This window comes from Drosophila tropicalis, unplaced genomic scaffold (genome assembly GCF_018151085.1).
Source record: "Drosophila tropicalis isolate 14030-0801.00 unplaced genomic scaffold, ASM1815108v1 contig_158, whole genome shotgun sequence".
NCBI lineage: Eukaryota > Metazoa > Arthropoda > Insecta > Diptera > Drosophilidae > Drosophila > Drosophila tropicalis.
Window position 1 is genome coordinate 6,433,450 of NW_027172602.1, and position 27,807 is coordinate 6,461,256.

The window sequence follows — 27,807 nt, forward strand, 5'->3', positions numbered from 1 at the left end:
ACATACAATATATATTTAAGAAAGGATTCCTTGCTTTTGGTTGATGAAATCGTTTCTGCTCACGGCAAAGTTAATCACATTCAAAAAAACAATTTTGGCATAGTTTTAGTCAGTGATTTGCTCATCAATTCCGTTAGTTACGACTAGGCCAAATGGTTTCCTCATCAATAGCTGTGACTAGTTTGTAGGTAAGAGCTTAAAGACAATTTTGGGAGTGTTTTAACTACAATGTTTTACCGGCTTTGTTTTTCTTTTATTTTGTATTGGATAAGAAAGTTTATAAAGTGCGAAATGCTCGAGAATGGTTTGCGGTTCCTAGGCTCATCACTCACTTACACCATGCATGTACAATTTAGATATATACCCGAGATGTATATATAATATTTTGAATCTATTCCTCATCATCGTCATCGTCCTCGTCATCATCGTCCTCATTGTGGCCACGTGCCGAATTGTTCTTGTGATTGAATTCCTTTTCAGGATCAAATTGCATGCCCTCCTGATCAGCTCCATCCTCCTCATCATCATCGCCAGCCACCTGGGCATTCTCTGCTTCAGCCCGTTCCAGCCGGCGTGCGAGATCGGCCTCATCAATGGCTGTGACCAGTTTGGGTGCCATGATCACCTTAAATTCGCCCTCGAATTCAAGAATCTTTTCTCGGATATTCTCGATGGCCACCTCCAAAGCCTTGAGGCCTTCCGTCTTTTTAGTGGTGGCAGTGGTCATAACATAGCTGAGGGAAATAGAAAAATTAGGATATGGATTAAATGATCCGTATTTAACCAATTCAAATAGAGACTTACAGCGGCGGTGCTATCAGATTGATCCGGATGGGCAGCTCTTCCGTACTCAATTCCAGGCCCTTGCTTAGAGATGCTTTCACTGCATCGATGCCTTCATAACCATAGCACGAACATTCAATGTCCGCTCGTATTTTCACAGTAGGCGATACCAGTTTTCGTTTTATGTTACTAAGCAAAACCTCCTTGGTTTCCGCATCCAAATTACACTCATCGAAGACAGAGGGATCCGTTACCGATTGCTTGAAGATGTCATAGGCCACCGTTTTGCTGTTGTATTTCTTCTCAAAATACCATGCCGTCTTCTGGTAGAGCTCCTCCAACTTGTCACTGCTGTCATAGTCTAAAATGTCAGCCACATGACGTAGCAGTGAATTGATGGCTTTAGCCTTAGCGAATCGTTCCGTGCACTTTTCCACATCCTCGGGCGAGACACGACGCTTGGACAGATCAATGTAACCCTTCTCCTTATCCACACGGATGACAACTACCGGTTCGGTTTTTCCTACACGGATCAATTTGTTGATTGAACGGATGCGGCGACGCGACAATTCAGACAGCAGAATCATGCCCTCGATGTTGTTGTATTCCAACAGATGGACATAGGCGCCCATTTCGGCGATGGACAGCACATTAACCATGACAACATCTTCAATCTCCGGGTATTTCTCATTGTAAAATCGCGATGTTAACGCCATTGTGTGGACCGATAAAAAAAAAATTACCGCAAAAAGAGAAAATTACGAAAAACGTGTACAATTAAATTAACAGTGCTCGCCGATGATGATGCACAGGTAACAGTCCGGTTGAAAAAGAAATGTTACTGTTTGACATACTCGCAAATGATGCTGTTAACTGAACAGTGCTGCCACAGTGCGTTCGAAAAAATGCACCGAAGTGGCAGCCCCCTCTTCACGCGGCGAATTCGTAAGTGCTGCCACACCCTGGAAATGTCCCCTCCCACAACCACTAAAAATACGTTTGGCTAGTGTGTACACACTGGGCCACACAGTCTGCGGATTGCAGCGAATTCGCTCATTTGAAAAAAATAAAACATGGCTGGAAGAGGTGGTTATGAACACGCTAGGTAAATATTATTAACTACTCTCAATAATTGACAAAGCTAACGCGATGAGAACAATTATCAAGCACGTGTCAGATATAGTTTAAGTGTTTAACGCCAGCGCCAAAACAAAATAAGGACTTACAAAAAAAAAAAAAACAGAAAAAATGCACGCGGTTTGGGCAAAAAAAAACGGGAAGAGAAACCATCTCCACAACAACAACAGGAACAAAATGAGCAGCAACAACAACAGTAGTAGTAGTAGTAGTACGAGAACAACAACAGCTAAGGCAGACCGCTTCGAGAGAGTGTGTTTGTGTGTGTGTTAGCAAGTGCCAAAGAACCTAAGAAAATTTAACAATTTAACATTTTCCCCTACAAATAAAAGGAAAAAACGCCTGCATGCATTGATTAATAGTGAAAAGATGTGAATGAGTGAGCGAGAACGAACTACCGAGCCGAGAAAGAGAGCGACCGCGACGGAGAGTAAAGGAAAGAGTGAGAGAGTGTGTGTAGTGATAGAGGGGGCGACAAACAGAGCCGAGCCAGAGTAGTGTCAGGCGTTAGGCTATTATTTTGTGGCAAAATTTCGAAATGGCGTTAGTCCATTTTTTTTTTAGCGGACCGTGGTATTAACAAGATTTAATAGCAATTAATATTAAATTAAAATTTCTCGGTAATTTTTACTTGCTTTAGAGGCGGATTCGGTGGTGAGCGGCATGTAAAGCAAATGCCCACGGAACCGCCCTTCCTTGCCTTTGTTGGGAATCTGCCCCAGGGACTTGTCCAGGGCGATGTTATTAAAATATTTCAAGACTTTGAAGTAAAAAATGTGCGTTTGGTCAAAGATCGGGAAACGGATCAATTTAAAGGATTTTGCTATGTCGAATTCGAGACGCTGGACAATCTGGAAAGGGCATTGGAATGCGATGGGCGAATTAAATTGGATGATTTGTCAGCCCCTTTGCGTATAGATATTGCCGAGAGCAGGAAAAATGACCGGTAAGTGAGATGGTTATTATTAATATTATTTATTATCGTTGATTTGAAACAATTTCGTAATTGCGTTTCTTTTAACATTTTTGTTTAGCCCTGGCGGCGGCTTTGGCGGCGGCGGCGGTGGAGGCAATGGCGGGGGCATGAATCGTGATGGCGGTCGCGATGGCTTCCAAAAACGTGGACCACCACGGCAGGGTGGCGGTAGCAGTCAGTCCTACAGTCGCAGTGGACCCGGCACGGGTGGTGGCGGCGGCGGCTCTGGTAACCGTGGCGACAGTAGAGGTTCGTACAATGATAATTATGGTGGTCACAGTGATAGAAGTCGTGGCGGCAACGGCGGCAATGGTGGCCTTTCCGGTTCCGGCGGTGGCATGAATAGAGGATACAATGGTAAACTACAAGCAACTACCTAGAAACTTCCAAGAACAACCACGACACGTAGATGCATCTTTGTAGTGCTCTGTAGTACTGATTGATTGATTGATTGACTTGACTTGACTCGATTCAATTGCAACGCATGGATCACACTCACTATATCCATAAAATCCGCTGCAGTTCTCTCGAAGTGAATCTATTACCTCTGCCTCGGCGTTCATCCTCCCTATCTATCCAACTATCCTAATATTTCGCATACTTTTTTTCCCCAGTATTCTTTAAGTTCTATATAAAATCAACATAAAGATTTATATATAAAAATCAGAAAGCAGGATCAAACTGCTAGTTTACTAGCTTTTTTTTCTTAAATCAAATTGATAAATCTTAAACTAAAGTTTTCAAAGTCAAAATAATAGAAATTCAGGACTAAAGCTAATAGATGTAGTTCGGAGATTTTATTTCCTATTTTTTTTATTCTCTGCTTCTTTACACATCAAATTGTTTATTTTATTTTTAAAATTTATCAAACTTCCTTCCCTTCCCAGGATCTATCAGTTTATAATATAAACTTTATATGAATATATGTATATATACATATCTATGTATATATTGGGTTAGGTTTAAAATTTGCATTTTGGATACAAAAATCTAAATGGTTTCAAACTAAAAAGTGTGAAAAGTTTTTAAAAAGTCATCAATTAATATTCACATCAACAGTATATATAAAACCAAGTAGCTCTTTATATATATATATTTATATTTATATGCATATGTAACCATAGTAAACTTTAAGCATTCCTTAGCACGCTTTATAGACAAAAAACAACTATATTTTAGTCTAGCATGTTGCAGATGATCTGTCTCTGCCATTAAAGCATCTAATTTATCTTAGTTTTTTGTGTTGTTTCTGCGATTGTTGCTATTATTTACAGATCGGCCTGCGAATCGCGGACGATATGGAAACTTTAACAACGATGATCGATTCGATCGCAATCAGGATCGTGATCGTGGACAACGAGAGGGCAGCTATGGCAATCAGTCCCGTGATGGTGATCGTTACAACAACTTCAGCAGGCATCGCGACCGTGAGCGTACCCACTACAATCCCAACCAGCAAAGCGATCGTTCCAGCGGCGGTGGCAGTGGAGGTGGTAGTGGCAACGCAATGGGGGCTATAGGTGAGTAAAACGAAGCTAATGCTTGCATAATCGATTAATAACCATGTAATTTGCAGATGACACGGAGCGACCACGTCTAAATTTACAGCCACGAACTATCGCCGCACCCATCAATGCGGTGGCTGAGACCAAACAATCGGCCTCCATTTTTGGCAATGCCAAGCCAAGAGAGGAGAAATTGAAAGAGCTGGAGCAGAATATTAATCATAATGGCGATAATAACTAAAACTGATTGCTATATATATATATATCTATATATATATATATAAATATATATATATTTTTTCTACTACTTCTTCAACTCAATTTCGGAAACTGTTATATGCCTGAGATATGATATTTTGCAACGCGCGGAAGATGTGAGAAAAAAGAGCAGCAGAAGTAGCAAAAGCGGCAGCGACAGCAGCGCTGCAGCGGCATAATTAAACATATACATTAATTAATTAAACAACAAACAAACAAACAACAACATCAAAAATTTCTACGCTACATACCTAATTATAAAAAAAAAGAGAGCAACAAGGATTATGTATTTCTACATAATACTACTAAACAGGCAACAGAGCGAAGCAATGAATGTATGAAACTTGCACCTTAACAACAACCACAGCAACAACAACAGTAACAACTTTTTCATACTCTAACAACAAATGAAAAGTCTTTAAATGTTAGTCTATAAGTCAACAGATGAAAATTTAGTTACGTGCATATATATATAAATATATATATATATACCTTGTTTATGATTTATGTATAGCTTTTAGCTATGTGCACACTCTGCTATGATTGTTAGTTAAGCCTTTGCAACAACAACATCAACAGCAACATCAAAAAACAAAACAAAAAAAAAAACGAAACAAAAAACAACAAAAAAAAAAAAAAACTAAAAAACACAAAAAAAAAAAAAAAAAAAAAACAAACAGCAACAACAATATGTTCTAACATTAAGACAAAACAACAAAAAGTGAAAAAAATCGAAAAATACGAAAAAAATAAAAATTTTTGACAAGAGTTCATTAAGGCAGGCAATTTATACAGTTTATATAGCAAAAAAAAACCCAAACAAAAAGAAGAAACTAAACTTTAACTATAAACGAAGAAAATATTAAAGTAAAAAGTGAAATACAACAAAGCAAAAAACACCAACTACTTAACGTACGTAACAAAGAATATATATATATATATGTATATATAAATATATATATATATATACATACATATATATATATATATATAAAACAATTGATATACAACAAAAGTGAATGAAAACCTTATATAATTCAAGAAAAAATCTAAGTCGCCAAAATCAATATTCACACATATATATATATATATGTGTATAAACGTATCTAGGATCTAGATATAGATATACATATATATTTATATACATATACTTGCATAATCTAACAACTTTAATGATTTGTAATTTCAAAAATTTTCTACTCTTTCCCCACATACACTATCCCCCATACAACTTTTCTTTGTAGATAAGTTCAAAACAAGACACAAAAATAAAAAAAGTGAAAAAAAAAAAACATTTAGTCGAAAATTATTTGTTGCCCATTTTGAACGAACATTTTAAGTGAGGGAATTTTCGCAACTATGTTGCATGCATAGAGCGAGATAGAGTGAGTGCGAAAAAAGGGAGACAGAATGAGAAAGAGAGAGGGAGAGAAACAGCAGGAATAATTGTAAATTATTTATTTGCAAATAATAAGGACAAAAACAAAAAAACAAAAAAAATAAAAACACATCTCAATTTCTTCTCACTAAATATTTTTGTTTTCTAACTTTCTCTGCAAAAAGAAAAAAAAAACATTTTGTGTATATACATAAAAACATAAACAAATTGAAAATTTTAAATTTGAAAATTCTTTGACAGCAACAAACCACAAAAAGGAGGAGTAATTACTTTTAATTTTCATTAAGCCTTAAAACATATTAAAGCAAATAAACAAACAAAACAAAAAAATAAATAAAAAAGAAAAAAAATATTAAAAGCAACAACAGGAGCAAAATATTTAAGCTAAATGCAGTCAAAACTAATAAATGCCGAATGGAAAAGGCATAAGAAAAACAAAATAGATACACAACAAGCAAATTTGTATTAAATTTAAACATTAATTTATTAATAACGTAATGTTGTTTAAACTTATTTAAATTTAATGACAAAAAAAGATGAACAAAATAAAACTAATCGTGTATGAGAAGAACTTTGATATGCATTTTAAAACAACGCCCATAATTATTAAAGGAAAAAAAAAAAAAAAAAAAAAAAAAAACTACAACAACCACAAGAATTTATACAAAGCAAAAAGTAGCCGTTAACTTATAACAAACAAAATATATTATATTATATATTTATAAACATAACAAAACAAAAACGAAAAATAACAACTGAACGATAGAAATTATATAACTAATTCTTAGCGAGACAAAACACTTTCTAATAAAAAAAAAAAAAAACCTTACTTAGCTAACTATAAAGTAAAAAAAATATATAAAAGTTTTAATTTTTGTTTTGAAATTTTATTTTTCCTTTTTGCTTTGCAATTTAATTTTTTTTCTTTTATTAAAGAACATTTTATTTATTTCAATACTATAAATATATACATATTAAAACCAATGAACAGTCAAATCAAACGAAATGAAAATCCAAAAAAGGAAATGAGAACAAAAACAAAAACAACAATACAAATGAAAAGAAAATACAAAGCGCTAAAAAGTAAAAACCAATTAAAAAAAGAAAAACAAAGTAAAAGAAAAACTCATACACCATATATTTAAAATATATATATGTACATATATATACACCTACATATATATATATATGTATATTTTTTTGTTGTTTGACATTTTGTACGATATATATATATATATATGTATATACATACTTGCGCAGTGGGTAACCGTGATCCATGAAGACGGCTAATTGTCCTCGGTTATATATATATACATATATATATATATATAGATTATTGTATATATATGTATATGTATATATTTATATATATATATATATATGTATATAACATAAATAAATAAAAGAAATTATAATATAAACACAATCCATGCTTTTCCATTAGCAATTCCAGATTTATTTGGTTTGCTTCAGGGCGATAATCCTTCGTTGGGATATTTGTTTTAGCTTGAAATATTCCTTTGAGTATGGAGAATATCGTCAAAGGTTTTCGAAATTCAAAATATGATGATGATTTGTTGTGAGGTGACAAGGATATAGACCGTAATTCTGAACTGATTTTAAACAAAGTGCAATCAACGCAGAATGGGTACCATTTCGGTTCCGACTTCATTCAGAATTTTAGCAAATAGAATTTAGAATTTGGCAAATTTCAACATACATATTTATCTGTCTATCGGAACCAATTTAAAGTTAAGCTTTATTGGAATACCTTGCTAACCTTTGACCTTTTTTGTCGTCTCAATTGAAAAGCTTACTTGATGGACTTACATAACAATTTAAAAACATTAAAACATGAAATATAATTTTCGAAAACGTTTTAAAATTTGGTCAAATTGCAGAATTTTTTTAATAAAACTATTATAATTATTTACTGATTAAAAATCGTTTTACAGTGGGGCCCGCAGCACTGGCACTGGCTACCTTTAAAAAACGATCCAGAGTCAACATGATATTTACACTAATTAGACTGAATAAAAACAGGTGACAGGTGTCATCACATCCCAGGAATCGCCAGGATCGCAGCAGCATCAATAATTATTGAACAAAAATTAAACAATTGTAATTTTTCATTTGCATAACAAATTCAATTAAATCTCATTTTATTTCAGTTTTGTTTGTTTCTTTTTGTTTTTTTTTTTTTTTTTTTTTTTTTTTTTTTACAATTTATTAAGCTAAAGTGTGAAAAAATTTCGCTTTTAATTTATATGTATATGTATATATATATATATATATATATGTACACATATACATACATATATATGCATATTGTATATATGTACATATATGTATATATATATATATATATGTTTTTTTTTTGTTGTTTTGTTTTTTGTATTACATTACATAATAATTTTTGGTTGCCCGTTTTCTCTGTTTCTTTTTGTTTTTTTTTTTTTTTTTTTTTGCAAATTTCGTTTTTTTGTCCTTTTTTATTTTTGGGTTTACTCTCATTTTATTTTGTTATAAATTATACATTAATTATGCAACTTGCTGAGAACTAAAAAAGCATTAATTATTTATATATAATGAAAATAAAAATGATTCTGTTTTCGTTTTTGTTTCATTTTTTTATATCTTTCTGTTTTCTGGGCTTTATGTAGTTTTTTTTTTTTTGTTTTTCTGGGGGGGGTTTAATATTAAATTATTTGTATGTTTAGTTTTTTGTTTTTTTTTCTTCTTTGCTTTGCTTTTTCTGTTGTTGTTGTTGTTAATATTAGTTAATATTTTTTTACATTTAGATGTTATTGTGCAGTTTTTGTTTGTTTACTTCTTTGTATGCTTCATCTTCGTCTTCATTCAAATAAACTAATATTATAATTTGATTACTTTAATTTTGTTTTATTCTTTTGTTTTTGTTTTGCGTAATAAACTAATTCAGGCATTTTTGTATCTGTGTGTGTGTGTGTATGTTTGTGTGTGTTTTGTTTTACATAATATATCTAATACATATCTTTATAAAAACAATTGTTGTTTGTGTTGTTTTGTGTATATTTTTTTGTTTTTATTTATTTATTTTTTTTTTTTTTTTGTTTGGTAATAAAAATGAATACATACAAAATTGGGTTTGTTCTTTTTGTTTTTATTTTTTGTATTTTGTTTTTCATATATATATATATTTTAAATATATAATTTTTTTTCTTTCTTTCTTGCTTTTTATTATATATATTTATATATATATATATAAAAATGGCGCTCAAACTTAATGGTAAAAAAAATTAAATTGTTCAACAATTACAAAAAACATTTAGATGAATTGAGTTTGTTTCTTCGTTTGTTGGTTTTCATTTGTTTGCTTGTTTGTTTTATGAATATTGCTAATTGTAAGTAATAAAAATTTATGATAAATAAAATGCAAGTGTGTGTGTGTCTCCCTTTTTTTAACTAGTTGTCCTTAAAAAACAAAAAAAAACACAAAATGCGCAACTGTACATGGGCGCAGCTGAGAACTAGATAAGGGCAAGAGGGAAGGGGAATCCATTTGTCGACTCTATATACCTAGCCTTATTTAGGAGTTAACAAACTCACTCAGATAACATTTTTAATACGGATCCCCTGGATTTATGTGTTTACCCTAAAAGTATGCTCTACTTATTTTGACTTGCAGCGCCCATGACAGTTTAATTTTTAAAAGTAGAAAACAAGCGGGTGTCATATACTTGAGGGTTTTTCTGTTTCTTCTTCTTCTAGTTGTTGTTGTTGTTGTTGTTGTTAAGAACTTTAATTTTTATCACAGTTTTTTGAACCTTTTATCATTTGTAGCCGGGGAAGTTGCTATCAAATTGAGTTGCTCATAAACTGTCCAATTGATGGATGTTTGGGCATGGCATGATATACATACATACATAAGTATTATAGAGAACTGAGAGATATTGCAATTATAGCACGGTCAATGAGTTTAAAGAAGGCTACTTAAAATCCTTCTAGTTAGCAAAATGTCCTTCAAACCATACTTTCGTACAGTGACCTAAACTTTGAAACGATTAATTGGAAAATTTGTTGAATTATTTGAAAGTGAAACTTGATTGAAAATCTAGGAAGGGTTATTGACCGTTTTCTACATACCAAATTGTTTATAATATATATGTAGTTGGCAGAAAGACAAAATAAAACATTATGTATGAATGTGTGTGTGTGTGTGTAGACAAGACAGAGACATCTGTATGTGTGTGTGTGTGTGTGTGTAGAGTCAGTTTTAGACAGCTAGGCAGATGTAGGCATATGGCAGGCATATATAAAGTCTTTACAAAGACATCAGTTTGTTTTTTTATTCATTTATATTTTTGTGTTTGTTTAAATTTATTTATTTATATTTTCTTTGTTTTTTTTTTTTTCGCTTATCTTTGTTGTGGCTTAAATCGTATTTCTGTTATCTCGTTTCGTTTTTGGTTTTTTGGTTGTTGTTGCTTTGTTTTTTTTTTTTGGTTTTTTTTTTTGCTTTTGCTTTAGTTTTGTATAAAAAAATATGCTAACGGTGCCAGTGTCTCATTTTGAATTTGTTAAATATTTCGTCTTAAGGTTCTTTTTTTTTTGGTTTTTGTATATAATTACATACACACATATATATATATATATATATGTATATATTTGTAGTTGTCCTTTTTGGTTTTAGTTTTTAAATTTCCTTTACTCGCTTGGTATTTTTTGTTTGTTTGCGGTATATGTTTTTGCTTTTTTGTTTTTCTTGTGCATAAATATATGTATATACATAGATACATACATACATATACTCATCACAAGCAGCTTATACATACATACACACATACATACGTATTTCGAGTGGCGTGTGGCGTTCATCGCATTCCTTGCCATTCATACCGTCATATCCTTATGTTTCTTTTCCATTTGTTTCCAGGCGGGATAAGCAATTATCCCTCTCCCTCTCTCGTTATTTCTTTTCATATATGTATATATGTATATGTATGTAAGCATTTGTCTGTATGTATATAAATTTGCATTCAGTCTGTTTTATATTTTAATTTTTATATATATTTTTGTTTTTTCGTTTGGAATGAAATGTGGTTTTTTTTTTTTTTTCCTTTTCTTTTTGTTATTATTATTATCAATTAAACAATTGATTGTTTTTCTTCTGGCAAAACAATTTGCGTATGCGCTGGATGGCAACTTTTCATAACTTTTTTTTTCAGTGTGGTGTCCTGTGTGTGTTTGTATGTATAGACATCTCTGCTGCTTTTGTCTCTGTGTGTGTGTGTGTGTGCGCAACAAATATGTATATGTAAACTTCAATTTCACTATCTTAAAGAAAATGTTCAACAAAACAAAACAAAAATATAACATGAAATGTTGTCTATATGCAATTACACACACACATACACACACACACACACACACATACATATATACGTATAGAACTTGATCCTTCTCTAGCTAGATTTCTTCTTGGAATGACATGAAATTGGAAAGTTTTGAGAAAATTGACTTTGAAAAGGAATCAAATCATAAGTTCGTCCTTAGAATCGAAAGATTTCTACTTACATTAGAGATACTTTGGAGTTCTTTTATGAAAAAAGGCATAATTAAAGCTTTCAACTAATGCACAAGTACAAAGATACATACAACATGTGGTAAGTAAGTACATATGTACATATGTCTAATGGAATGGTCAATAGCAAAAGGTCAATGACAATTGTCTAACGAGTTTCCTTTGAACTCATTCATGTACTTGCAATGTTTTTTGTTCGTTGGCATTTTGATGGGTCTCTTCGATTTCCATTCAATTAGCTCCATTAGCAGTGGCAGGATCTTCTTAACATTCCCGATTCTTATGGGACGACTTCAATTGATGGCAATGGCAAGAAAATTAACAAACATTTGAAATATTTTCTATGTCGTTTATATACAATATGTATGTAGTATCTCTATGTATCTAGCCGAGGGGAATCCTTTTCTTTTGCCTATGTGTGTATGTATGCATGTGTGTTTGCATATGTGTGTGTGTGTGTGTGTGTGTGTTTGTTAATTAAAATGTTTAGTATATGCACCCTATGCGTTTTTACTAGAGAGTTTTTAGAATTGGTTTTGTAATGTAAGAATATCTAATTGCAATATTTGTTTTTTTTTTTTTTTTTTTTTATAGCAATAACTGGCTGTTTTACATTTAAATGTTTTTTTTTTACAGTTCGTTTTTTTTTTTATTTTTTTACTATTTTTTTCTGTTTTATTCTTCGAATTAATTTGCTATGCTTCGTTTGATTTTCATAATTGTATTTGCTTTTTTTGGATTTTTTTTTGTATTCAATTTTTATTTGTGTGTTTAAATTATGTTTTTTTTTTTTTGTTTTTTTTTTATTATTTGTTCTTTTTTTTTTTATAATATGTCTTCTATTTTGTTGTTTCATATTTTATTTAATGTAATTAACTAGACTTATGTAAATATATTACAAATGTACGAGTATAAAGCTAAAGTTGTTGTCCATTTCTTTAATGGGGTTTCTTTTGGTTTTTCATTTTCTTTTGGTGATTTAACAAAAAAGCATTTATTATTAACTAATTTAAGTTTCACGCTTTGATTTAAGTGTACCTAAAAAAAAGTGTTTTTGGTTTTTGTTTTTAATTTCTTTAGTTTGCATTTAAGGTTTTTTTTTATACGTTCTTTTTCTATAAATTGTCTGCTGGCAAACTTTTTACAGCCACTGTGGTGTGACTGCAGCACAGTGGCGGCAAATTGTTTAGCCCACTTGTGATTTGCTTTGGTGTTTTTGGTTTTTTTGGTTTTTGTTTCTTGTCCAAAAATTGTCGGAAATTAATTTGTTATTATGTGTTGTGTGTGTGTGTTTGTATGTGTTGTGTGTGTGTGTTTGTATGTGTGTGTGAATGGGTTCATCTTCTGGTTTGTATTGTTGCGTTGTGACTTTCTTCAGCAGCACAATTTGTATCTCATTTGTTTGTTTGTCTTTTATTTATGTATGTATATATATATTTTTCATATATGTACATATATATATGTATTCTTGTATATATATATATATATAATTTTATTCTCGCTAATGGCAATGATGCGTGTCTTTTCTTTTTGTTGCTGCTCCGCATTAAAAAAAATAAACATTTTACATATAGGCTAAGGAATGTGAAATAAAAATTACATTTATATGTAAAATGCATATATACATATTAATTTATATATATATATATATATATGTCTATAGATACATATATGAAAAATATATATGTACATATATAGTTATACATATGTTTATATATCTTTGATTTATGGGGGTTTTCCGGTTTATTTGCCTTTTAGCTAAAATATTGTGTTTGTTTGTGTGTGTATGTGTGTGAGTGTGTGTGAGTGAGTGTTCTCATGTATGCTTGTCAATATTTAAGTTTTTCTACTTTGTTGTTTTTAATTTTTTGTTATTATAGTAAATTTACAAATTTATTATAAACATTATTTGTTCTCGTTCATTGACGTCTTTTGGTTTTTGGTTTTGTTTTTTTCCTTCTTTTATATCCTTTTGATAGTTTTTGCATAAGCTTCATATGTGTTGGTGATGATAACTTAGCGTCTTCATTTTATTTATTTATTTTTTTGTTTTGTTGTTTTTTTTTTTGTTGTTGTGGATATTGTACTTGTGGTTCTTCTTGTACTAAGTACAATATCTCTTTACAGAGTATTAGCTTTAGATGTTGTTTTTGTTTCTTTTTGTTGTTGTTGTTGTTGTTGTTTTGTTTAATCTCGCCCCGCCCCTCATTTTTTGTTAACAGTGCACTCAGTATAAGTAGATACAATTTTGTATCTTATGTATTTGTTGTTTAAGTAGTCATTTTTGTTAGTTTTTAGTTTTCTTTTTCGTTTGTTTTTGTTTAATGCGGAATTTGAGATTGAATTTATTCGTCATTTTTTCATATTATATTTATGTTGATTTATATTATTGTTTTTAAGTTTTTATTTCCGTTCTTTGTGTATGTGTGTGTGTGTGTGTATGTGTTTTGGTTTTTTCTTTTTATCGTTTTGTCAAACAGCCAACAAAATGTCGAATAATGAAGCCACATCCAAGTCGTTAATAACACAAATATATATACATATACACACACACACACGCATACATACATATATAGATACACACACATACATACATATGTATATATATATATATGTATATATGTACGAGTATATGTATGTATATATATGTATATATGGAAAATGAGAAGCAAGCACAAACAAACATAAAATCGGTGGATAGGTTGGATAGGAAGAAAACGAAAAACTTTGCATTAAAGCATTAAATTAAAATCGGGCGCATATTGAGGAGAATATACATACATATATGTACGTACACACACATATGTACATATGTATATGTATGTAATATTTAAAATTTATAGATTCTATCTACATATATCAATTCATATCAATACATATAAGATACATATATGCATATGTATGTATATATGTACATATGTATGCAATTTGTTTTGTTTTGTTTTTTTTTTTCTCGTTTTCTTTGGTTTTCAGTAGTTTTCTCTTAGTAATTGAAAAAGCTCGGTAAAAGCGTGCGCATAAAGGAGGGGAAAACAGAAAGGAGAAAACTGAAAAATAAAATATATATATATAATTCTCTGGACTTTAAGGCAACGCTCAAACTGGTCCCCATATGTAAATGTAAGTACACATTTTATACAGATTTTTTGTTATTACATTTGATTCGTTTGTTGTAGTTGTTCTGGTGTTGGTTTGTCATCATTTTGGATTTGGTTTTTTGGGATTAAGTTAAAAAGGTTTTCATTTGTTTGCGATTTTTAAATATTTTCGTTGTTTTTTTGCTTTTTTTTTGCTTTTGGAACAAGCCAGTGGAAATATGACTGTGTAAATGTGTGTGTGTGTTTTTGTTTGTGTTAGCATGAAGGAATGCCGACAATTCTTCTTGAAGGTTCAAAAAACAAAGGACTTTGAGAAGGACATACAAGAAAGAAATTGTTCGTACAGCATTCCGACATAAACCTTGTGTATATATACATAATAGTTTATGGGAAAAACTAAACAGATGCAAATAAGAGTTTTTAGCAGTAAAACAGACTGTTGAAACTCAATACTTTATGTGTGTGTGTGTGGGTGAGTGTTTGTTTATTTATTTTAATTTTTGATTTTTATATTTTAGGATTTTGATGTATGTATGTATGTATGTGTGTGCGTCAAAACAAGTTCTGCCTTGAATTTGTCAAGTGTATGTATTATGGAATCCTGGTGTATGTGTGTGTGTGAGATCATTAATTTGAGAGTAAGCCATATATGTATGTAAGTGTCGGTGTCCGTGTTAATTGTTTAAACCAAAAAATTTTCATATATGTATAAGAAAAATTGCATATTGATTTTTGTCTAACCAGATTTTTCTCATTTATAATACATTTAGCAAATTGAAAGCAAAAGCAAAGCATTTCTAGTAATATATGTTTGTATGTGTGTGTGTGTGTCTTTGTGTATGTGTTTGTGTGTGTGTGCGCAATGGGACCGTTTTATTTATTTTCAAGATTTCTTTACATTTCGTTTTGCTTTATTCATCCAACTTTCGTTTTTCGTCTTCAACATCTTTGGTATTAGTTCGTTTTTGTTTGGGTTTTCTTTGTCGGCAAGAAGAAGAAATTAGTTATCAAAAACAAAAATGAAAAAAAGTCTAATTTGCTTTACATAAACAAAGCTTAAATTTTTGGGGTTTTCCCAAGCAGCAAAATAAACGAGAAAACAAAAAGTTAATAAAACGAAAATTAATAGGAGGCAAAGCGAATGCCGCTGAAAAGTATGCTACTTTTTTTTTGTTTTTGTTTGTTTGTCGTTGTTCTAAGGCGTAAACTTTGTTTTTGTTTGTTGAATTCAAATACATATATGTTTCATTTTCATTTTATTATTGCATTTAGAAATTTGTCACAACATTTGTTTAGTTTCTTTTAATAATAATGCTGCATGTATATATGAAATTGCATATTATTTATTATATTATTAATGCTTTTTATTTTATGTGTTATTTTCTATTAAATTTTTTATTCGCTTTACTTTGTTTTGGTGTTTTTTTTTGTTGTTTTTTGTTTTGGGGGGTTTTTTAAAAAGTTAGAGATTAAGAGATTCAAGAGAAAAGAAAGTAAAAAAAGGAAATGTGTAAAATATATATATATACATACAGTATATATATGTTAGTATATATATTACCAATGGGTTTTCAACACTTTAATGCACAATTGTTGTTCGTTTGTTTGTTGGTTTGTTGGTTTCTGTGTTTCACTCATCTTTGATTTTTGTTCTTTCTTCTTATGTGATGATTGAATAGTTTTTCACATACCTAAAGTCTCGTGACTGGTCTCACATTAATACATACATACATAGATTTCCCTCTTCACTTGCAGCACTTTGTTAATTTTGGGGTGTCTTTATAGAGGTTTTAATTTGCTTTTAATAATTGCTTTTAGCATTCTTGTGTTTTTTTTTGCACTAATTTTCTCGTTCTCGTATTGTTGTTCACTTTGTTGTTCAAAATCTTTGTTGATACATATACATATATATATTTTGTTGTCTTTGTTGTTTTTGTTCTTTTTTCTTCTTTTTAGTCGGTCCATTTCCCTTTGCGCCCCAAACTCCAAGTTTTTAAGTTTGACAGTTTTTTTTTTTTTTAGTTTGTTGTTGTTTTGGTTTCCTTTTTCCCATTTTTTGTTTAGGTTTTCCTTTGACCGAACGAAAACCTCAATTGTTATTATCTATATAGGTCTTTCTGTCAGTGTATTGGTGTGTATATGTATTGGTGTGTACGTGTGTGTGTGTTTATGCTTTAAACTTTCTTGCTAATTGAATTGAATTTTTGTTGAACTCTATTATTTTTGTTGTTGTTTGTAATCAAAATTATGTAGCAAATTCACTTTCTCTGTTAGTTAATTAAATCCTCTGAAAAAAGGGTGTGTTTGTGTGTGTGTTTGTGTATATGTTTTACTCTCTTTTAGTGTAGGATGTTGTTGTTGTTGTTAGAATTCTCTGGTTATTTTGTCAAGTTTATTATTTCATATTGCTTTTTATGGCAGTTCAGGCGGTTGTTGTGAAATTATAAATTTGTTTTTTTCATTATTATTATTAGATTATTTTATTATATTTTTTTTTTGTAATTGTTATGCAGTTAGTGGCATTTTTAAAATTTATTTTGTTGCTTTTTTTCGTTTCAATTTCAATGAATGGTTAAGAATTTCGGTTTGACTTTTGGGTTTTTTTTTTTTTTTTTTTTTTAAACGTTTTGTATTTTTTATAGTCGATTTGGTTTTTGTTTTTTTTGTTTTTGGTTGTTGTTTATTTTGTATTTTTTTTTGGGTAATTAATTAAGTAAGTAAGTAAATCAAGCGTGTGTGGAATTTTAATAGTATATATACTAGAATTGATTTTTTTGTTTACTTTTGTTTTTGTTTTTTTATCATTTGTTATTGTTTTTGTTTTTATTTTGTACTAACTTGCAAATACAATTTTTTAGAGCTTTTGGTTTTCCCATTTCTTTGTTTTTGGGGGTTTTTTTTTAGTTTATGTTTGGGTATGTGTGTGTGTGTATGAATGAGTGTGTGTGTGTGTGTGTGTATGAACTGTATTACGCTTATAAATTATTTAGACATTTCGGGCTTAGCTTAAATATGATTGATTGTTTGTTTGTTGCTTGAAACTGAAGTAACTTAAGTTTTATGTATTTCCTTTTTTTCTGTATATATATTTGTGTGTGTGTGTGTGTGTATGTGTATGTGTGTGTGTTTTGTTGTTGTACTTCATTTTGTTGGTTTTTGTTGTTTAGCAGAATCTTATTGTTATTTGTTGGTTGTTGTTGTTGGTTGTTGTTTGTTGTTGTTGTTGTTTCTTCCTGTGTGCAACAGGCAGCCCACATACACCCTGTGAATCAGCATTTCAGCATACAATGAACAGTTTTTCTTATGAAATGATGTTCCAAATACATATATTTCAAACTGATCAACGTTTTAGTTTAGATTTCTCGTTTCGCTTTGGTTTTTGGCTGATCCATTTGTTGTTGTTGTCGTTGTTGTGGTTGTCTTCATGTTGACTTTTGGCTGCCTCAATACTCGCCTGCTTCTTGGAGGGGGGCGAGGCCTGGCTCAGACATCTGCCGTGCGCGATGTTATGCTCGGCGAGCGCGAATGTATTACAACCTTATGGCCGTTTTTTGTCACAAAGCCATCGCTCTCGACGAGAACGGCCGTTTGTCGGCCAGCACTGCCGGCGCTGCCAACGCTCTGGCCACCGGGACTTCCAGCTGCCGCCGTTCCATCCGTGGGACTATTTACACAATGACCATTATCGGCCGTCGGCTCTAAGCTGGCATCGCCCAGTGCCGTTCCATTATCAAAATTCTCATGTACAGGCTCCATGTGTTCCTGTTCCAGTTCATTGCCCATTTTGTTTCCACCTGTTTCATTGGTTTCACCATCACCAACATTGCCGCCACCGCTGACATTATCATTATTATCTCCATTACCAGATGTTGGCTCACCATCACCACCGCCTCCACTGGCACCATCGCCAGCACCATCATCGCCTCCGCCTCCACCATTTTGAGCACGCGTCTTATGCTTGCGCCAGGCATGCTGAATGAGACGCGCACAATATTCCTCACGCTGGCGCCATAATGTCGAGGATACCGGCTCATACCCCTCGGTATCGGGACGGGCAGCAATTTCGCCAATTTCGCCCGTCTCTTCGATGGGATTGCCTTTGCGGGCGAAAAAGTCTTTGGTCAGTGCATCCAAAATGTCCACACAGTACATGAGATCGCCTCGACATATGGGTATGTCCATCGATATGATTTTATATTTGTTTGGCTTATGGATCTGCAGCGGCGGCTCGAGGACATCCAGAAATTCGGATAGCTGATCGTATCGTATATATTGTGTGCCCTCTGGATCGAATTGCTGCCAAATCTCATAATACATATCGTAATCGTCGTCGGTGAGGCCCTCCTGCACATCCTCGGTGGCCTGACTATAGTTCTCGAGAATGACAGCAATGTACATATTAATAACTATCAAAAAGCTTATAACTAGATATGAGAGGAGAAACGTTATGCCCACGGTAGCTGAACCACAATTGCCCGGATAGCCTTTGTCGTTGTCGGGTGGATCGCATGCTTCCTCATTGATAATGGCGTCGAGTACACCATCCCAACCGGCTGAGGTAGACATCTGCGTGGGCCGATATCGAATTGATATAGCAGAGCAGAGCAGAGCATAGGTTGGATTGGATTGGATTTATTAGTTGGTTTTGGATGTGTGTTTTTTTTTTTTTTTTGTTGATTCATTGGAGTTTTGTGGTCATGGTTCATGTTCAGAGTTTCAAGTTCGTTTCAAGTTCGTTTCAAGTTCGTTTCAAGTCGTGTTTTGCGTGTGTTTCGGTTGATTGTTTGAGTGTGTGTGTGTGTGTGTGGGCAGTGAAAGAGAAGTTTAAGACAGAAGATACAATAACATAAAGAGTTATTAGTCAAACGGTTAGGAATCACACTATAAATTTGTTTGTTATTTTTTTTTTTTTTGGTTATTTGTTGGTTAGTTTAAAAATTTTGTTTGGTTTTGGTTTTTGTTTCGTTTTTTTTTTGTGGTTTTTTGATTTTGTTAATGGATTAAAGCAAACTATATTAAGGCATATATGTAGTCTAGAGACGGACAGAGTTTCAGAAATATATATATATAGAGATAGAGACTGAGACAGTGACAGAAAGAGAGAGAGAGGAGGACAGATGTAGAAAGGCGGGATACAGGGGAGAAAAGAGTATTGACGAAATGATTTTTGAAAGTGACAGATCTACATATATACAATATATGCCATTAATTTAACACGCCTTTTTTTTACCGTTAACAGGGATTTCTGGGCGTGTCCCAGGCAAATAGGGAACAGAATGTCTAAGCGACAAACAACACACAGAATACACACATACACAAACACACACACCGAAGAAAGTAGGTTCCATTTCAATGTATTTGAAAACTTTTTATTTTTAATTTAGCTTGAAAGTGTTTTTGACACATTTTTTAAAGTCTTTGAGATTAGCACTTCAAATATCTCACAAAACCAAGAAAAACTCTGGAGTTGTGGACTAAGGACTTGTAATTCCCAACTAGTTTTAGAGTTGGGCTTGTGAAGATTCTTGATTTTCTGATTATGTGTCAAAGGCAATGACGAATCTGGCTCATCAGGCTTTGAAATCAGCCCATTTGGGGGGAATATCTAAAATTGACCAGTTTCAGTAGATAAAATCTCCTGTTTGGGGGGAGAAAATTTATCTCATTTCACCTTGGAATTGTTTTCAGAAAGACGTAAATAGCTTTTAAATGGCCATCTGATATAAGCCATAAAGAATTCTTAACTTTCTTTAAAATTATTTTTGAATTGAACTTTCTTGTTTTAGAAGAAGAAACTTTGAATTGAAATTCTTGTTGATTGATATGGAAACATCAGGTGGTTATAAATGTGTGTGTGTGTGTGTGTGTATGAGTCTGTATATGGTTGTTAGTCTGGGGGGGGATCTGGGTGTCTCATGTGTGTGTGTGTGTGTGAGTGTGCGATTTGGAAGGATAGAAAGACACTACACATAGATTAGTGAATAGAGAGGCAGAGAGAGCCAGAGAGATAGAGAGAGAGAGAGAGAAGTGTAAGGAGCGTTAGGATTAGCGTTAGTTGTGTTCGCTGTTGCTTTTTGACGTTTGAAAAAACGTTTGAAAGTTTGTCAAAATGAATTTTCTTTTGCATATTTGTTTGTTGTTCATTTTGATTTTCTATTTCAAGGGAAACTTTTGTTTGTTGTTTGTTTTCTTTATTATTTTTTTTGTTTGGTGTCATGAGGAAACTTTTACATTTCATTTGGTGTTTGTTGAAAGAGCTGAATTAGGTTTTTTTTTTTGGTTTTGTTTCAAATTTAAAAATAATAACAATAATGGGCATGAGATGATACATTATTTGTATGGTATGGAAACAAAATAGTTTAATAAAAAATGAAACAAAATTGTACTAATTTAGCTTTTACCAACAACTACCGTAGCTTGAATCAACATTGTGATGTTGCCACTTAGAACGCCAATGGAATGGACAATGGATGGGATTGCTTGACCACAGATTGATTGATTGAAGAGTTTTGAATGCTGCAATGCTGTGGTCATTGTGTGTGTGGTGTGGGTGTGGGTGAATTTGGGGTGAATGATAGACAGATGGCGGCTGTGGCGTGGCAACATCACCCAACGACAACAACAATAGACAACATAAACCGTTAACGGAATTGTGGCTGATGGACTTACCTGAAAGAGCAATATCATGCTCTGGCCGAATGTCTTGAAATTGTAGACATCGTTAATGCCGCTTTTCTCCTTCACATGCATGAAGAACGACATGCCGAATATGGCAAAGATGAACATGACCAGAAAGAGCAGCAGACAAATGTTGAAGAGCGCCGGCAAGGACATGGCCAGCGCGAACAGGAGCGTACGAATACCCTTGGCTCCCTTGACCAAACGAAGGACCCGGCCAACTTTGGCCACACGCACCACTCTCAGCAATGTGGGCGATACAAAGTATTTCTCGATAATATCGCTAAGTACAAGACCTGAAGATCGTCGTCAATTGGTAGAGCAGCAGCAGTTGGTAGAGGCGGCATCGGAAGAAAGTTTTATCAGGTGAGAAATGGTTGATCAAGAGAGAAGCAATTAAAGGGGATTTTGGGGCGGATAAGGATCATAGGGATGGTATTTCTGGGAAAAGGATTCGAGGATTATCGAGATTAAGACGTCGTAATCAAGGCTCTTTATAAACAATACACGCATGTCTAGCTGAAATATGGAAAGCATTACAAAAACGGAACAGGGAGGAACAAAAACATAAAAGAGGGCTCACAGTACATCCTCTTCTTTATCTCCTTTTTTTCTTTTCTAGCTTAGCTCAGCTCAGCTCGATCATTACATTACAGACTTACAGCACATAGATAAATAAATATATATATATATGTATTAATATACATAAACAAAATAAAATGTATAAATTAAATCACACCAAATACGTTTACAATTTTACATACATACATACATATGTAAATGTGTATGGTATAGCAGTTGGTTACAAAACAAAAAAACAGATACGAAACTAAATAAAAAGAAAGTAGGACATCATTTACTTTCACAGTATCGCAAAACGTATAAGAAACTTGTTACGAAACAAAGTTGAAGCTCTAAGATCGATTAATTGCCATGAGCAACATTGCAACTGTTATCGACAATCGAAGTGAAGTATCGATACAAATATTGGTGAATCGGAATAGAGGATCAAATTGAAAATTGAAACATTAAGTTTGTTAGGGCAGAATGTCTCTGAATGTTATCCACAATCAGATCAGATATTGGCCTAATCAATTGCTCACTGATCGATCAAACTGTTCTTATACTGTGTTTCTGCGAAATGTGTTAGTTGATGCCAAAAATCAGATACACAAATGACATTATACACATTAAATACATTAAATATACATGGGGCAATTGGCTTACAGGATATACATAGTACAGGTTAGAAAAATACAATTGGTTATTACACAGCAGCTGGCACATTTAAAAATAAATAAGAAAGAGTGAAACAAAAAATTGAAAAGAAAACTTTTGAAAATATTTAAAAACCTCAAGTGAGATGGAACAAAAAAATAAAAGAATTTTAAAGATCGAAACAGAGTATTTTCTTTTTTTTTTTTTTCAAGCAGCAGCAGCAGCAGCGGCAGCAAAATATTTTCAAAGGATATTCAAGTATTGAAAAAAATATCCTCCTGGATTCTGGCGGCATTTTCGTTGGTTCTTCTTCCATGTTTTTTTTTTTTTTTTGTATTTCGTTTTAGTTTATTTTTTTGTTTTAAGCGTCACAGCATTTCGACAGCAGCAGCAATTTGCGGCAATAATTAAATTATTGAAAATTTGTCGATATTTTTGGTTTGTTTTTCATGTTGTTGCTTCTTTAGCGATAATCCGCAGCATATTTTAAAAGTGCCAAATATGTATATAGTAGATTGATCTTGCAAAGTTCGTTCGAAAAATGCAAAAGAAAAAACTAAAATGAGGACTAGCATGTTCAATGATCAAGAGGCGGACGGGTTGGGGACGTTGGTCGGAAGTTTAGGCAGGACGAACTATTTTGCAGTATCTTTTAAATGATTAACATCGAGAGGGAGAGAGAGTGTGTGTGTGTGTGTGTGAGAGAGAGGGGCGTTATTATTATACATACATAGCTTATAGCTGCTAAGCATCAGGAAACTCTAGTTAGACCGGATTTCTGGGAACCGGGATCATATACATCTATGTATATATGCGTTTTACTACGTTCATAGTAAAGTACATAATCTCCATTGTAGATTGGACCAAAACCATTAAGTAGATTCAGACTAGTGCCACGGTATTTTCTTTTATATTGTCTCATTCATTCCATATTCTAAACCTAATCAGGCTGGGAGTCTATATGGTCTACAAAAGGATAGATATTTCTAACATAGGATTGAATGGAGGCGGGGCCAGGACCAAATCAAAGCATCGATCCTGCGACAATGCAGGACTAAGGCATTGCGCACGACCAAAGCATTGAGGGGCCCCCCTTTTGATAAATTCAAGACTCCGGATCAAAGATCAACCGTTTGACCGATCATATAGTATTCTATATTTGCTTCTATACCGGGCAGCTAGCTAACAGAGTTGTCCAAGAGACACTCTCACAGATGCGACAGTCGGATCGTATCTTTTGTGGAATGCCCATTGACAACAAACTCTGATTGAATCTATTTTTTTGTGTGTTTTCTTTTGTTTTTATTTTTTTTCGTTTTATGCGTTTTATGTGCAAGCCATTTGCAATTGTTTGGTTTTTTCAAACTGTGTCTCTGTGTGTGTGTGTGTGTGTGTGTGGGTGTGGTTTAGTATTTTTTTATATATATATTATCTTTATCATTTATGGTTGTTTATAAAGTTTTTAAAAAGTAGTTAATTTCTTTTGTTCTCTTTCCTTTTTTCGGGGTTTCTTTGCATTTATACAAAAGCGTAGTTTTTTTCATTTTCACTTTGAAAGTTTTCATTTTTTGATTTTGTTACTTTTATTTTGTTGTTTTTGGTTGTTTTTCTTTTTGTTTTATATATATATTTATGAAAAAGCGTGTATTAATATATTCGTCTATAAGGATATCACTTGGGCGCAACATTTGAAGCCAAATAGTTAAGCGGCGCTTATAAAGTAAAAGCAATTGGATGTTTTTTTTTTTTTTTTTGGTTTATTTTGTTTATAAATTAAATTTTTTTTTTTTTTTCTTTTTTTATGTGCTTGGCAAACATTTGTCGCGTGTCACATGGAAATATTTGGAAATATTTTGAGTTAAATATGAAATTGAAGCAAAAGCAGAAACAGAAACAAAAGTTTCGAAAAGGGTTTTTACTTGAGGTAAGGTTGTTGTTGTTGTTTTTGTTGTTGTTATTGTTTTGTGTATATACCCTGTTACCAAAAAATTGTCCTTGTAGCCCTTTCTGTCTTGGAGATTGTAAGACTAATTCGAGTCACCAGATTAATTGACAATTAAAATTAAATTTAAGAAAACTTTGCATATCCAAATGTGTGAGAAATTGATGGCAGAAGACAAAAATGTATTTAGTAAGCGAGTAAGAAATTTTAAGCATTTTCCAATTTAGGTACAGGGTATATTAAAGTCGGCAATTCGACTTTTTGATATATGGTATGGCAAAAACAAATAACTAAAGAGAGTTTTTGAATGGGGTTCGCCCATTTCAGGATTTTTGGGGGGACTATATGGGATTTGTTGTTTGTTGTTGTTGTTGTGGGTTTTCTTTCGGTCAGTTCGCTAGACAAAATATTTTTTTGGGCGCAATTTTTGAATTCGTTTTGAATGCAGCAGCAGTAATAATAAACAAAATTGAAGCATCCTTTTTATACTTAGGAAATTCATTCGCATACATACAAAAATAAGGGGTATTTCGGGGCTTGGTTTAAGGTTGTTCTGGAGAAGGGAGAGGGGGAGGAGAGAGAGCGAGAGAGAGAGAGAGAGAGAGAGACATATTGATGTATGGATAGAGATTGTTATTTGATAAAAAGGAAGCTCGCTGTTGCATAATGTTAATGTAGTAAAGCATATTTTAAGCCATCTTTTGTATAGTTTTTTTTTCTTTTCGATCAGGTTAGCCAAAACTCCTTTATTGAAAATTCCTTTAGAAAATGTTCTCGATTTCTTTTGATTTTTCAAATTGTTTGTTGTTTGTTGGTTTGTTTGTTCTTTTTGTTTCTTCTCAGTGTGTGTTCACGTATGCGCAGTTTTTTTTTTCTGTTTACCTTTTTGCGAAATTTATATATTTTTGTATATATATAAAAATTAATTTGTAATAAGTAATATTTAAAAAAAAACAAATTAATTAATCGTTAAATGAAATTGTATTTGAAACGCCAGTAACAAACAACATTAATTAGTTAATTGATTAATTAGTTAAATGGCAAAAATACTTTGGTTAGTTGTAGGCAATTTTGTTTTAAGAAGTGAAGGGAGTTTGGTTAGTTAATTAACACCAATCAACATTAAACAACAACAAAAGAAAACCAATGGGAAAATAATAAGTACAATGATATTTAGTTAACTAATTTTTACAACAATTTTTGACTAACATTAAGTTGAAAATTAATCAATTACATTTAGTAAAGCAAATGGAAACTAAAAATTCAATTAAAGAAAATACAGTAAAATATGCATTTGAGTTGATTTTAGCTGAAACAATGTAACTGTTGAGTTAAATTTCGAGTTTGGAGCAATTATAACAAACTGTTATAAATAGATTTGCTAGTATTTTAGTACATAGTATAACAGTTTCTATGTTTTGATGTGGAACAGAGTCTGAAGTGAGGCATACAACTTTCGAGAATCGTTTCTAGTTGTAGGTATAACAATTGTGGTATAACAGTTGGATATAACAGTTTCGAAATATATAGAATCTACTGTCTAAAAACAGTCTTAAAACTTGTTGTTGAACTAATTGCAAGTTGTAAGTATAATGGAATTAACTATACTACTTCAAAGTATCACATTTGCGAGTATAACAGTTATTGATATATAACAATTTGGTATTACAGTTGCAGATAGAAGCATTGGCTATTCTTAGAAACTCTTTAACTTGGCGAATCTGTGTAGCTTTACCGATTTTCAAAAGTGATAACTCGTATGCTCTTCAAATAAATTCTGAATTCGATTTTAAATCACGCTTTATTCTCTGTCTGTATATACCTACATTTATATGTACGACTGACTGATAGCAAACTGATAACTATATGTATCGAAAGTGTATATTTCACCAGCACATTTGAAACAGTTGCAAATCAACTCAAAAAGCTTAAATCAAAAAACACTTGGAATACGTTAAGCACAACAATACGAGTATATTATATGTAGTGGAGTTGCCTATATAATGTTATCTTGAGGTGCACTTGAATATTTTCGAATATTAGAATAGAACATTTTGGCCAATTTTTATTGAAATGCACTACAAAAACATTAGATAAGCCCTCAACTGAGTGAACAACAAGAGGTTTATTACAACGAATTGGTTACGATTAGATTTTTGTTTTGTTTTGTTTTGTTTGGTTTGGTTTTAGTTGGATTTGGTTTCAGATTTTTCAACATTTTAACAATTTACAATAGAATCACGCATTACGTACGAGTATACATAAATACGACAGCAAATTAGTAACAATTATTATAATTATTAAGGAGATATAGAGAGAGGCAGACAAAGAGAGATATGTAGATAGAGATAAAGAGTAAGAGGCAGAGAGAAAGTGAGTGAGTGAATCACAGACAGAAAGTAAGACTTTTTTTTTACTATACAGAGTATATTTATATAGAAAGTTGCATATGTATGGATATAGAAGATACACGCATACAGCAAAAGAGCGTACGGTAAATTGAAGTGGAGGGATTTTAGAAAGTCTTAGTTTACGAGAACCTTTGAGTTTTATTGGTTAATTGGTTTTTGGGGGGATTTTTGTTTTTGTTTTTGGCTGGTTTGGTAAAGTTTTAGTTAAGTTGAGTTTGTTTTTGTTTTTACTTACCTAAGATGGATAAAATGACAACTACTACATCAAATAAATTCCATGGCTCAATAAAATAGTGATATCGTAAAGCGAATATTTTTAATAGACATTCGGAACTGAAAATAACTACGAATATCGCATTGAGATAGTCAAGGACCGCGTTATACGTGTCTGACGCATCGTAACGATCGAGTGTCATGGTGAACATATTCAAACCAATGAATAACATGATTATAATATCGAATTTTTTATCGGTAACTATTTCAAAGACTATTGCTTGTGGACGCCACTGTAATGGGAGAAGAGAACAAATTGTAAACGATACCGTAACGCATAACGGTAACGGTTACCCAAAATCAAAAATGATCAATCAATTTTTAAGGATCAAACGAAAGTTCAAAATCAAATCAACAAAACGTTGACAAATTGTCAAAATCATAAATTAAGTGAGAGAAGAGATATATAAAAAAAAAGAAAATAGAAGAACAGAGTTTGGTATAAGTACATTGGTTAAACCATTTTGCCATCATCATCATCATCATCATCATCATCATCATCATCATCATCATCATCATTATTATTAAATTCATAATCAGTTTTTTTTAGTTATAGTATAAATTGA

At 32.2% G+C, this 27,807-nt stretch overlaps 3 protein-coding genes across 53 annotated transcripts in view; 1 reads left to right on the forward strand and 2 right to left on the reverse strand.

Annotated features, from left to right (window-relative positions):
* Positions 1-231: 231 nt before the first annotated feature.
* Positions 232-1,615, reverse strand: eIF2alpha (eukaryotic translation initiation factor 2 subunit alpha). The gene is made up of 2 exons (XM_068303810.1): positions 805-1,615; positions 232-734 (listed from the first exon to the last, which is right to left on the reverse strand). Exons 1-2 carry the CDS (start codon positions 1,497-1,499, stop codon positions 392-394), a joined length of 1,038 nt encoding a protein of 345 aa, XP_068159911.1. The 5' UTR covers positions 1,500-1,615; the 3' UTR covers positions 232-391.
* Positions 1,616-1,779: 164 nt separating this feature from the next.
* eIF4H1 (eukaryotic translation initiation factor 4H1) lies at positions 1,780-6,629 on the forward strand. Of its 2 annotated transcripts, none has more exons than XM_068303808.1 (5): positions 1,780-1,888; positions 2,561-2,866; positions 2,955-3,253; positions 4,171-4,416; positions 4,473-6,629. In XM_068303808.1, exons 1-5 carry the CDS (start codon positions 1,857-1,859, stop codon positions 4,640-4,642), a joined length of 1,053 nt encoding a protein of 350 aa, XP_068159909.1. In that variant the 5' UTR covers positions 1,780-1,856; the 3' UTR covers positions 4,643-6,629. The 2 variants fall into 2 exon arrangements, with proteins under 2 accessions (XP_068159909.1, XP_068159910.1); XM_068303809.1 differs by having other exon boundaries at positions 2,955-3,145.
* Positions 6,630-13,649: 7,020 nt separating this feature from the next.
* The window catches only part of para (paralytic), a 71,720-nt gene continuing 57,562 nt past the window's right edge, over positions 13,650-27,807 (reverse strand). For all 50 annotated transcript variants that reach the window (XM_068297583.1, XM_068297454.1, XM_068297693.1 and 47 more), the window contains 3 exons: positions 27,204-27,474; positions 21,389-21,693; positions 13,650-19,285 (listed from right to left, as the gene is read on the reverse strand). In XM_068297583.1, coding sequence (XP_068153684.1) covers positions 18,203-19,285; positions 21,389-21,693; positions 27,204-27,474 — 1,659 coding nt within the window. In that variant the 3' untranslated portion in view covers positions 13,650-18,202. The remainder of the gene's footprint in view (positions 19,286-21,388; positions 21,694-27,203; positions 27,475-27,807) is intronic.

What these genes read in the sequence shown, in the direction of transcription:
- eIF2alpha (XM_068303810.1), bottom strand. Translation starts at nt 1,499, where the DNA reads ATGGCGTTAACATCGCGATTTTACAATGAGAAATACCCGGAGATTGAA. An exon ending in AATCTGATAGCACCGCCGCT is followed by an intron (nt 735 to 804) that starts GTAAGTCTCTAT and finishes TATTTCCCTCAG; the next exon opens with CTATGTTATGACCACTGCCA.
- eIF4H1 (XM_068303808.1), top strand. Translation starts at nt 1,857, where the DNA reads ATGGCTGGAAGAGGTGGTTATGAACACGCTAG. An exon ending in GGTGGTTATGAACACGCTAG is followed by an intron (nt 1,889 to 2,560) that starts GTAAATATTATT and finishes TACTTGCTTTAG; the next exon opens with AGGCGGATTCGGTGGTGAGC. An exon ending in CATGAATAGAGGATACAATG is followed by an intron (nt 3,254 to 4,170) that starts GTAAACTACAAG and finishes TATTATTTACAG; the next exon opens with ATCGGCCTGCGAATCGCGGA.